Source organism: Pseudorasbora parva, chromosome 2 (assembly GCF_024679245.1).
Source record: "Pseudorasbora parva isolate DD20220531a chromosome 2, ASM2467924v1, whole genome shotgun sequence".
In the NCBI taxonomy this organism is placed as follows: Eukaryota; Metazoa; Chordata; class Actinopteri; order Cypriniformes; family Gobionidae; genus Pseudorasbora; species Pseudorasbora parva.
Window position 1 is genome coordinate 36901790 of NC_090173.1, and position 12999 is coordinate 36914788.

The following is a 12999-nucleotide window of genomic DNA, read 5'->3' on the forward strand; positions in this document are numbered from 1 at the left end:
ATTGTGAGTTTACATAATTGTGATATAAAGTCAGAATTGTGCGACATGAAGTCCAATTCTGATGGGAAAACGTATTTTTTTATGTTTTTTTCTGTATTTTATTCTTTATTCTTATATACATAATGTACAATTAAGAGCTCACATTAAAAACTGTTTCATAGTTAAGTCATGGCAATAAACTGTACGCTTTTGGCATGATCCTTGTCTTTTATTCCTGTTGTAAAGTGGAAAATGCCCTGAAAAAGTCCTGGAAAATAATGGCTAAAAAGAGTGGAAACCCTGCCAAGGCTGCATTTGTTAGATCAAAAATACAGTAAAATTTGTAACATTGTGAAATAGCACACTTAAAAAATAAAAATAAAAAGTATATATATTTATATTTATTTGTTTGTTTAATATATTTTGAAATGTAAAATGTATGATTGTTCAGCATCATTACTCAGTATTCATTGTCACATGATCCTTCAAAAAAAAATGCTTATTTGGTGCTCAAGAAACATTCCTTATTATTAGGACAGCATGTATTGGAAATAGTAATATTTCATAACATTACAAATGTCTTTACTGTCACTTTTGCTTAAATGTAATGCATTCTTGCCTTTCACGGCAGTATAAACTGACCTCAAAATATTAAAGTAATTAATAAATAATAATTGTAATTTTGCTTATAAAAGTATTTCAACTACTCAACTTGGCCCCCAGGTAGTTTGAGTTGTGCAGGCATAGTTTTGTATCCATGACGTAAAGTAAGAGTTTTTATTTTTTATTTTTTTTAAAACAGCTGGACTGCAGAGTTTTTTTGAGTTTAATTTGCTGTCACTTCTGTAAACAAGCACGATTTGCCTATTTTCCTTTCCTCCTCTCATCAAATCAGTGTTCAGGGTGTTTCATTTTACGTCTTTAAGCAAGCAGCAGCTACATTCTCAACAGCACTTTCCACTTTCCCTTCCAAATTACCCTTCCTGTTCTTCCTTTGCTCTCTCCATTTCTTTAACCCATCTTATAATGATTGACAGTTTAGTTTGATATTTTGTCTAGGCTCCTTTATCTAATATTTCCATTTATTTGTATTTCTTCTTCTCTCCATGTCTAGATTTGGAGAAAGGCTCACAAATTTTCCTCTCCTCCTTCTATTATTCTTGCCGTTTAATCCTGTGTGACAAATTGCTTCCTGTTCTGCTCTCCCTCTTATAGGAAGTCGACTCGTAGGCCCCTCTTGGGGTCCACTGTTGTGGACTCTGGGAAAAGAGTGGGCCGTGGTGGTGGGTAGGTTTAGGATGGGTTTGATTGGACAGCTGTGGAAACCTTACAGACCCCCAGCCCCTCCAACACACACACACACACACACACACACACACACACACACACACACACACACACACACACACACACACACACACACACACACACACACACACACACACAAACACAAACACAAACACACCCCTCTACAGATCCTCTACAGCAGTCCAAACCTGCGTTCCAGCTGTGACTATTGAATAAGCCTCTACTTTACAGTTTCCAGACTTAAACTTCAAACGCCTCCAACATCTAACACATACTCACTCACACAGCACACAGCACAAATCTGCCTATGAATTTTAGTCTTCAGTCTCCCATCGGAAAGAAAATGACAAATGAGACCTTTAAATGTCGCAGTTCATTCTTCTACACAGCAACAAGTTTAAATAGAGAGCAAATGGAGATTTAAAAAAAATAATAGGTCTCTAGCTATATTTTCATCTAAGTTGAGAGTTTAATTTTATAAAAATAAACAAAAATGTGCTAAACCGTTCCTAGGAAATTGGGACAGTATAAGAATAGTAGTGGTGTATTTTTTTATTAAATGTAATAAATAAAATATAGTTTAAAGGACGATGAGCTCTTTTTTTTTTAGCTTTTGCCAAATTTAATCTGCGATCAGTGGTAAATACTTTTTTAGGGCCAATCATTTAAGAAATTTAAGATAAGAAATTTAAGATAAGAAATTTAAGATAAGAAATTTAAGTAAATAGTTCAGTTACATGATTTAAGATAAAGTCTCATGCCTCTGTCTAGGATTTTATTTGGTAAGAGAGAGTATTCCATCATAGTTTATGCATATGTCATCTTACCGAATAAAATAAAAAATGTTTCCAAGTAAATATATCCTTTTTTTCCGGCTGTACATAATGAATTTTATTCACATCTTATACACACACACTTAATTTCAGTATGAATTTAAATTCTTCCAATATACTGAATTATCTGAGCTATGCTATTCACATACATTTTTATAGTTCTATAAAACATTTTTTTTTTCCATTTCTCCTAATGAACTTTAGGAGATGCATCTGGGGTAAAGTGAATATGAAACGCAAATGAGAACTCCAAAAAGTCTCTTGAGCAGTCAAAGATCAGTGTCTAAACAATAAAAAATTAATTTGGACAAACATATCCACACATTCTGTAAACGCAGGCTACATGAGGATCTAATCTTGATAATAGTTTAAAAATGATCACAGTCATCACTTAAAACATCTGTTCAGTCCGAATGGAGCGTCTCATTCATTTCAACATTCCTTTTTGTATACAGGAAATATTACTTTCTTCTTCCTCATTTAACTGACAGGATGGCCGAGTCAGAGCGCATAGGCTTGGCCTAGTGCCATGCTGATGTCACTGTGTGCTACTCTTATCCTATATAATGGATCAAACAGTCACACCACGCCAAACCCTGTGCTTTATCAGTGCCTTTGTGTGTAGGTGTGGTATTTCAAGTTCAGACACACAATACAGTGTGTGTGCACGTGTGTGTGTATGCGTGCGCGTGTGCACTACTACGCATGTGTACATGAATACTTCTCAGAGGTTTGAACGAGACGTGACCTGCTTTGTGTCGATCGAGTGCTGGTATTGTTAGGTAATCAACGACATGTAATTGTGTTGTGTGTTATCTGGCTCCAAGGTGCTCAGATTGATCTAGAGTGGCTTATTCACTCAGAAGGGCACCACTGTTGTTTAGACAGCCAAAGCCCAACTACTGAATCCCTTACATCCTGCTTTTCTTGCGTTCTTTACACACTAACTATATTTTCCCAGAGAAAAGGGCAGATAACATGATTTTGTGCTGATGCCTGCACTTTAAACAAAAAAGCTTATTCTGCCATTAATGCAGTACAGTACGATTCGGGACAGTAAACCCTGATCTGGCTTGCGTTTTCACCAACGTCGTGGCGTGGTGTATGAAAGTAGCTGTCGGCATCAGCCTCGCGTGAAGAAGAAAGCGACGCAGTAGATCTTGTTCTTGCTTCTCGCATGTGGCTTTTTGTCACAAGAAGAAGACAAGCTTTTATTGTGTTTCAACTGTATATTAAAAAAATGCCGCCTCTTGTGTTGTCATTCCTCTTGCAGCACGCACAAGTGACAATTCTCTGTCAACCCATCAACATTAAGTAGTGAATCTAGCTCCATCCTTTAGGTACCGGCCTACTGTGCTAGGTACCAAAAGGGTCCCAAAAAAGTGGTACGGTTTGGTATTTTGGTACCATTTACAACTTCGGACTATCGAAACGGAAATGGCTGTGTTCTATACGGCACTGTACCGTACCGCTTGTTGGAAATAAGCCATTAGAAACCATTCTGCTATCAAAGAACTATATATCAACTTCACTAGATTGTTTGTTGTATCTTTTTTATCTGTTTATAGTTTGTATGTTCCATCCATCCATCCATCCATCCATCCATCCATCCATCCATCCATCCAAATCCCATCCCATATTATTGAAGAAAGTACTCTGTATAATCCTGAAATGGCTTTATTTTCTACAGTATATAGAGCCACAGCTCTTGTATAGCATATGTCTGTGCATATTGTGAGTCTGCTGTAGCAGTACTGCCACAGTACTGCTTAAATGCTGCATGTGCATGCTGTTGGAAACGGGCCCTAGATTATGAGTTCCTATGTTGAAGTGCAAACTGTATGTTGAGTATTACGGGCTCCTGTACTGTCATGTCCTGTACCGAGGTAAGAGATAATCCGATGAGTCAGGGTTTCATATCTCTCTCTATAACTTTCAAGTGAAATGAGGCGTGCACTGACTCTGGATCAGTCATCGACTGCTGCTCTGGTTTTTCAGTTTGGCACCAAAATATCTGTCCTTTTACGTCACCGTCACAGACTTTTCTGAACCTCATGTTCATAAAAACTTTTTTAGTTTTACTGATAGTCTAGACAGATAGTAAAGCAGTTCTAGCCCCCGAGACATGAGTCATAAAGCTCATCTCCACTTTTATACCCCATATCCATAAGCTATCTTACTGCCCTCTAAAGTCTCTATATAGCAAAGCATGTTCGTCTGTATCTGTGTGCTGGTTTCATTCCAGCAGCCTCTAGCAGAGATGGAGCTCGGCTCATTTTATCTGTGTGTTAATGCTGTCCAGATTAGGATAAGGGTTATTCTCATGCCTGTGGGACAGAGAAGGTTTTTTGTTAAAATTGGATTGTTGATCTTGATTCTGCTCTGATCCATAAACCGGTTCTGGCAGGTTCTGACCGGCTGATTCCAGCCCTCACAGTTCCTGTGACTGGAGGCTTCCTCTTTTTGTGCTCTCTCTCTCTCTCTCTCTCTCTCTCTCTCTCTCTCTCTCTCTCTCTCTCTCTCTCTCTCTCTCTCTCTCTCTCTCTCTCTCTCTCTCTCTCTCTCTCTCTCTCTCTCTCTCTCTCTCTCTCTCTCTCTCTCTCTCTCTCGTCTTTCTCTCTCTCGCTCTCACGCTCTCTCTTGCTCACCCGCGCTCACTCTCGTTCACCCTCTTTCTCTTTCTCTCTTGACTAAGTCTTCAACTTAAATTAGAGAGTAATGGAAATCCGCAGGGATCTACCACTGCATCTCTATTACACATATACACTTGTAAGCAGACCCGTAAATAAATGTACAGAACATTGATATGGTTCAAGATATTCAAAGAACACAAAAATACTCAGATGTACAGCTATCGTATCTGTGGTCAGTGAAGAGGCAACATACTCTTAGGTCAGCTTGGCAGGCTTTAAAATGCAGCATCAGAAAGTTGTTTTCATTATTTATTATTAAGTTGTATTAATACTTTCCATTCATGTACTATATATACATGCTATTTCAAAGAATATTAAGGTATTTTTGATGCACTTTAAACAGTGCCATAGAGGCCATACTATTATAGCATGGTATAGCAGTACCATAATATTATAGCATCATAATATTATGCCATTATTTAGCAGCAACATTTACTTATTTATTTATATTTGTTTATTCGGTATTTAGGTCCCACTTTATATTAGGTGTCCTTAACTAATATGTACTAACATTTTAAATTAATAATTTAATACAATGCACTTATTGTGCACATATTACTTGCATGTAATTACGTCTGTAATTAATTTCTGTAGTTACATTTACTGTGTAATTTATAATTACACAGCTGACACTCCCTTACACCGAGCCTTAAACTTACCCAGCCCACCACACCTGTCCCTAACTTACCCTTATCACTCACCCACCTCAATATCAGCAAAAGCGTTTCGCAATACAATATGAACACAATAAGTACATTGTTCTTTTTTATGCAAGTACATAGTAGTTAAGATCTAATATAAAGTGGCTCCGTTATTTATTTATTTGGGTCATCAATTTGGAATATTTACATTTACCTTTGCCATAATCTAACACTGACTTCGATTTTACCTTGGTGGTGTGTGCATAAAGTACGATTGTGTGTGTGGTTGATCAGATCATTTGCTCTCCCATCAGATCCTGTATGTGCACTGGGCCAGTATCTGTCCATCCGATCAATGATCATATGATCTCTGATTACAAACATGATGTTTTTCCAGGGAATCAGCAGGGGGAAATTAGTTTTCAGGACTCTCAGTTTCATTGACTTAAAAATGGCTAATTTGGGTGAGAAGCTAGCAAGTTCAAATGATTAGTTTAAAATGTGTGTGTGTGCACTTGTTTTTGTGACATATGAGTACAGAAATGTGTATAATGACATGAGTATGACATAGGTATTACAAGGAGAGGGTTAAATATAAGGACATTACCCATATCCCCACTTTTCAAAAGGCTTATAAATTATACAGGACACTTTTTTTTTTTTTTGAGAAGGTAAAACTGCAGAATGTTTCCTGTGATAGGTTTAGGGGCAGGGGAAGTGGAGGGCGATCGCATGTACAGTTTGTACAGTTTAAAAACCACATTTCACAAAAACAATTGTGTGTGTGTGTGTGTGTACGCGTCTGTTTGTGCGTGCCGGTGTGTGTGTGTGTGTGTGTGTGTGTGTGTGTGTGTGTGTGTGTGTGTGTGTGTGTGTGTGTGTGTGTGTGTGTGTGTGTGTGTGTTCGTTTTAGACTGTCTGAGTGCCAGTATTATCAGTTATCTATCCGTCACTGTCTGCTTCAAGGTGTTTGTGTTCCCAGCATTCCTCAAATCATCTATCACTTGTTAGCTACTGATGTCCTCTGACTAATCTTTTACCTGCTCATTACAAGTTGTTATTCTTCTTTTAACAAGGGTCTTTTAGTCCAAGTTTACAGTAGACACTTTTGGCCTTGATCCATGCTAATTTTTATCATTTAACCACTAAACCACAAAACATTTTACATGGCAGTACCACGGTACTTTAATATATGCCATGATACTGAATGACTATACATACAAAATACAAAAATACATACACATACAAAAAAAGAAGCATTGTCCATGGCCCAGTGATAACGAATGTATCACTAAGGTCCTTTATAGTATATCATATTTATTGGATCCACCACCAATAATATTCTTTGTACGAAGCCCTGTGATTTTTAGTGAACTATTTTCTTGCCCCTAGACCACTCTTGTTCTCCTCGTCTCCTCCTAGTTCTCTCTTTGCGTGCGAGTGTCCTTGGCGTCTCTTAGTCACGTTTATTTTCAGTCTTTTCCCTGGCTGCCAGACCGATAAAGCTCTGCTTGCCTGGCCATGGTGGTGGAGGGTGGAGGGATGTGCGTGTGTGTGTGTTGTGTTTGTGTGTGAGATGTGAAATGTCTACATATGCAAAGTGGTTTCGTGCTATGGTGGGGTCCGTTTTAGCAGCAAAATTATGATGTTGACCCTAACTTCCCCCTCAAGGGATGGGTGTGCATATATGCATATGTGTGTGTGTGTTTTAGGGGCCAGGGGAAGGGGTCGTACAGTACTTACTGGGTTACAGTAGGCACATTGCTTACGTCTGTGTTGTGTTCCATGTTGTTCAGTCTATCAGGAGTTCCTGAGGAGAAGAGAAGTCTCATCATACAGAAGAGTAAGATGACGATGGACGAAGACCCAGAGGTGCTCGTGAAGGGTGAGAAAGAAATTCTGCTAAATAATAATTCTCTGGCACCAGATAAGTTAAAAGTTGTCATTATGGCTATAAGTCCAGGAATGCATGCATTGGTACATTTGTGGGTATTAACAATGTCCATTTTTAAGAACTATTATGGAATCCGATTGATCTGAAGTGAATCAGATTTTTACTAGTTTCAGTTTTGGTATGAAGATTGCATTTTCTAAAGTTGAAATATTTTTAACTTTATGACACTGGTAACTTTATCTCTAGAGAGTTAATCTCAAATCTGACTCACAACTACCTCCCCATAAAGCAGGGTGCAGCAGGCTAAACAATGTATATATATACACACACACACACACACACACACACACACACACACACACACACACACACACACACACACACACACACACACACACACACACACACACACACACACACACACACACACACACACACACACACACACAAACACACACACAAACACACACATATACATACATATACACACACACACACACACGCGCGCGCGCACATGTCTGGTTTGCTTGCTTTGTGTGGGATAGCATGGCATAATGTGTGTGTTTATACTCTACAAACTCTATATTCGATCCCTTTACACTAACCCAACCCCTAAACCTACTCATCACACAACTTTCTGCATTTCCACAACAACAAAAAACTCATTCTGTGTGATTTATAAGCTTGTTTTCTCATGGGGACCTCTATTTAATATCCCCACGGGGACACAAGTCCCCATGAGTCTCTGTGCATTCAGGTTGAAGTACCCACTGGGATAGAAACACATGAACACACATTTACATGTACACACACACACACACACACACACACACACACACACACACACACACACACACACACACACACACACACACACACACACACACTTAAACCTGTGGTCAGCAACTTGAGTGTTTGTTAACAATGTCTGTCTCCATTAGCCTGCATGTAATATGTGCATCACTGATAATACTGCAAGCTATAACCGATGCATGTGTGTGGACTTGCCTATAGATTGGGGACAAAACTGCACATGGGTACTCACACTCATTTTAAAAAAACTATTTAATATGCATAATGTTTTAAATGTAATTTTTTAATGATTTTAATGGTAGAGTTTGTGTCTGATTGATCAATATTATTTGTTTCTCAAAAAATAACAATACTTATTATTAGTGTTCAATAACCGATGAAACATTTCAAAACTGATAATCGTAATAATACATTTCTTGAGCAGCAAATCATCATATTATAATGATTTCTGAAGGATCATGTGACACTAAAGACTGGAGTAATGATGCTGAAAATTCAGCTTTCCCATCACAGGAATAAATTACATTTTAAAATATATTTGCATCAAAAGCCATTACTTTAAATTGTAATAATATTTCACAACAGCCTTGATTATAAGATACTTTTGAATGGTAGCATTTGTAAACCTGATCATTAACAATAATGATTATATTTAAAATCATTAATATCTGTAAACTTTTCAGTTAGTCTATAAATATCTTTATTTAATAGCAATAGAAAAAGAAGTGTGTGTGTGTGTGTGTGTGTGTGTGTGTGTGTGTGTGTGTGTGTGTGTGTGTGTGTGTGTGTGTGTGTGTTATTCAGAGTCATCTGTGATCTCAGAGTGTGTAAATGTGAGCACCGTGCGGTATTTGCTGCAGTGGTGTGGTAATAATACTCAATCACATGTAACGAGTAATAATAACAAGGCAGAGTAATATTAGTATAGAGGGGTCCAAATACTCCGCCAGTCTGTCTCATGCTGGCCCGCAGAGCTGCTAAATAAGACAGTCTTCCCCCAGTCTGTCTGGCTCACACACACACACACACACACACACACACACACACACACACACACACACACACACACACACACACACACACACACTCAAAGGGAAAGGTAGCAGGTGCGGTACATCTGCAAGCAGCAGCGGAAAAAAGGTAACATGGTCTGGGTGTCATGAGGGCTTTCCAAAAAAAAAAAAAAAAAAACAGTTTTCCCATGAAGTGTTTCTTGATTATTGGCTCTGATACACATTTGTGCATAGCTGACAAACTTGGTTTGAAGGTCTGGAGGGAAATTTTTATCCCCAGTGTGACCTTAACACAACCCTCTATTAAGATGTGTGAGCGGTGGTTTGGTACGCTACTCTCGACTGGATGTGGACGGGCTGGTTTGTGCTGTTCCGCCTTTTTCCATGAGTCTGACTCTGCATGATCACTGTATGCGCTGGCTCTCAAAAAAATTACATTTCAAATTACACATCATTTATTTCTGTCAGGTTTTGAAATGGAAACTTCATTCTCAGATTGATCTGTTACAATATTTATCATGTGTAATACGGGTATTTTTCTCTTTGTTTTTCAGGCTGGCTCCTGCGAGAGGTGCAGGGAGGCTGGCTCTGGCAGAGGAGGTTCTGGTTTGTGTTAACAACCGACTCTCTTGACTACTACAGCAGCCCGGACAGAGATGCTCGCAGACTGGGCACGCTTGTACTTACGTCCCTCTGCTCAGTGCTGTGGCCCGATAAACACACCTACAAACAGACAGGTAATGCACCGGAACAGTCACAGTCATCGTTCCCTTTCATTGTATACACTGGAGCAGTGCCCATGAAGAGACAACTGTGTGCCTTATTTTTCCCAAAATGATTCATAGATGTACCTAAATGGTATACATTACTTTTCTACGGTACACATAGGCACATTTAAAGCGATAGTTCACCCAAAAATGAAAATAACCCCATGATCTAACCCCATGATCAAAAAATGTCCTGGCTCTTCCAAGCTTTATAATGGCAGTGAACGGCAGCCCAAAATTTTAATTTTGGGCTTTGGGTTAATAAGGCCTTCTGAACTGAATTGATGGATTTGTGTAAGAAAAATATCTATATTTAAAACTTTATTAGTAAGATATATAGCTTCTTGTAGACCGCCCTTCCATATTCAACTTACGAAGAAAGTGTAATGCCTTATGCTTCGTACGACAAGTTAAATACGGAAGGCAGTCCACTGGAAGCTAGATATTTAACTTTATAACATGTTAAATATGGATATTTTTCTAGATAAACCCCATCGATTCGCTTCAGGAAGCCTTTATTAGTACAGGGCTTGGGACAGTAGTTTCTAAGAGTACCTGAGGACAATTGTAGTTTTTTGGTGAACTCTTTAGCATTGTTACAATTCCCATACATTAGAAAATCCAAAAGGTCATAAAGGCATAGTAAAATCTATATGAATATTAGTAGTTTCCTTCTCTTTCAGTCTTGTGAAGAGATATGAACACTTTATAGGATGAAGTTTACAATTTATTTATCTAAACAATAATTGGCATTCAACATACATACATAGAGCACATCACATTTGGTAAACGTGGAAGCTTATTGGTTGTGTGAGAACGAGTGAGGTTTGTTCAAGCGTATGACGCACATACGAGCTTCCATGTTTATATTTGATGTGCTCTATGTATGTACAGTATGTTCATGTATCAATAAAAACACGTGTTAATATGTACATCATAAAAAAAGCCTAAACTTATGATACAATTTTTATTTTTGGGTGAACTATCCCTTCAAGGTTGTCCTTGTGATTTACCTTACAATATACTTTTTTTTTTTTTTGCTTCCATAATCATTCTCTCCACATCCATGTTATGGATGACATTACAGGAATAAATTTACAAAATTGCTTGTCACTTCTTTTTTTTTAAATTTTTTGTAAATATTGTGAACTTACTTTTTAAAGGCCAGTGGAAGATAAGCACATTATTTCACTCACTATTTTAGAATTTGGCCTCATGATGACATGCAGTTTTCAGAGAGAGAAGGTCTTTTGGTCAGATCACAGGCACAGAACAGCCGCTCTTGTCAACATTGGCATGAAATCTTTCTTGTGGGAAGACTTTGATTGCCAAAATGAAATGCATGATTGTTTGAGAGCAAAAGAGACGGTGGCAGATAAACTACATGCATTGTTGTCTGAGGAGATGGAAGGCAATGACCAGACAGATTCAAAGGCTTAGTCATACTGTAAATGCGTGCGTGTCTGTGTGTCTCTGTGCGTGCGTGTCTGTGTGTGTGCGTGTCTCTGTGTACATGTCTCTGTGCTTGTGTGTGCGTGTGTGTGTGTGTCTCTGTCTCTGTGTGCATGTCTCTGTGTGCGTGTCTCTGTGTGCTTGTGTGTGTGTCTCTGTCTGTGTGTGCGTGTCTCTGTCTGTGTGTCTCTGTCTGTGTGCCTGTTTGTGTCCCTGTGTATGTGTTTGTGTCAGTCTGTGTCTGTGTGTGTGTGTGTTCATGTTTTGGTGGGCACTTGAATGCATACAGACCCATGAGGACTTGTGTTCTTGTGTTAAACTTGTGTTAGGACTTGTGTTAAAGAGGTCCCCATGAGAAAACAAGATTATAAGTCATACAGAATACAGGTTTTTGTTTTAAGTAGAAATGCAGAAGGTTTTGTGTGATGGGTAGGTTTATGGGTTGGGTTAGTGTAAGGGGATAGAGGAATATACAGTTTGCACACACAAGCACGTACGTTCAACCAGCACAGTCCACAAAACTCTAAACTTTTTCCCAGATTAACTCAAGGGACTTTCCTAGAACAAAATGTTTGTGTGTATGCCTGAAAGCCTGTGTACAAGGGCAGTGGTTGGTCAGGAGTCATTTATTATCCATCACAGTGGACACGATGGAGATGGTTTCTTCTTTTAACAAACAATTTGTCTTATAATATAATTTGGAATGCTTTGGCTTGTCAACAGAGTAAAACAGATCTTTTAATGAAAATGTTAATGAGGTACAATTTCGTGCCCGAGAAATAGGAGTTGTTTACAGTGGACACCAAATAGTTTATCCTGCAAATAAACACAGTGGTCCTGAAAAACCTAGAAATATCAAGGAATTTAACCATTGAATAATCATAAAATTAATTAGTAATTCTACTGTGAATTTACATTGTTCTGCTCTAAAATATTATATTATCTAGATATTGTGTAGAGCAAACACTTGCCTATAAAGATTGTTGGGCTTTAAAGAGATTGGAAAAAATAGGTGTCTTTAAAAGTCTCAGTTCTGAATCAAAGCTTCATTCTTTTTGACTGCCAAAGTTAACAACAATGGAGAAATTGTATATTAGTAAAATCCTCATAAAAGATCCAGATCCAGCTCTAGGAACATCTGAATAAATTTACTGCAGGCCGGGCATGTGAAATATGAGGTTGTCAAAATGCTGGAGCTCTAGTACATTTGTCTTTAATCAGAAACAGTATAAGCACATATAAGTTTTATTGCATTTTCTTACTTTTCTTTATGTACATATTCTCGTAATTGCTAGGAGATGCTAATTTTGTATTTTTGGGCTTAAATTCAGTTTTTGAAGGGCAGCACTGAAATATTTGAAATGTGTGTGTGTGTGTGACAGGTTACTGGAGTCTGACAGTGTATGGCCGCAAGCATTGTTACAGACTATTCACAAAGCACTACAATGAGGCGGTGCACTGGGCGTGTGGCGTACAGAAAGTCATCGACAGCAAAGCGCCGGTGGAGACTCCAACACAGCTCCTCATACGAGACATCGAGGTGAGAGAGCACACCTAGAAGAAGCAATTATAATGGAGGGATAATATAATATAATATAATATAATA

At 38.2% G+C, this 12999-nt stretch overlaps 1 protein-coding gene across 2 annotated transcripts in view; it reads left to right on the forward strand.

The window, feature by feature from the left end:
- Window positions 1–12999, forward strand: part of plekhh3 (pleckstrin homology, MyTH4 and FERM domain containing H3) — a 127294-nt gene that overhangs the window by 97664 nt on the left and 16631 nt on the right. For both annotated transcript variants that reach the window (XM_067418810.1, XM_067418811.1), the window contains exons 3-5: window positions 7251–7339; window positions 9729–9911; window positions 12776–12933. In XM_067418810.1, coding sequence (XP_067274911.1) covers window positions 7251–7339; window positions 9729–9911; window positions 12776–12933 — 430 coding nt within the window. The remainder of the gene's footprint in view (window positions 1–7250; window positions 7340–9728; window positions 9912–12775; window positions 12934–12999) is intronic.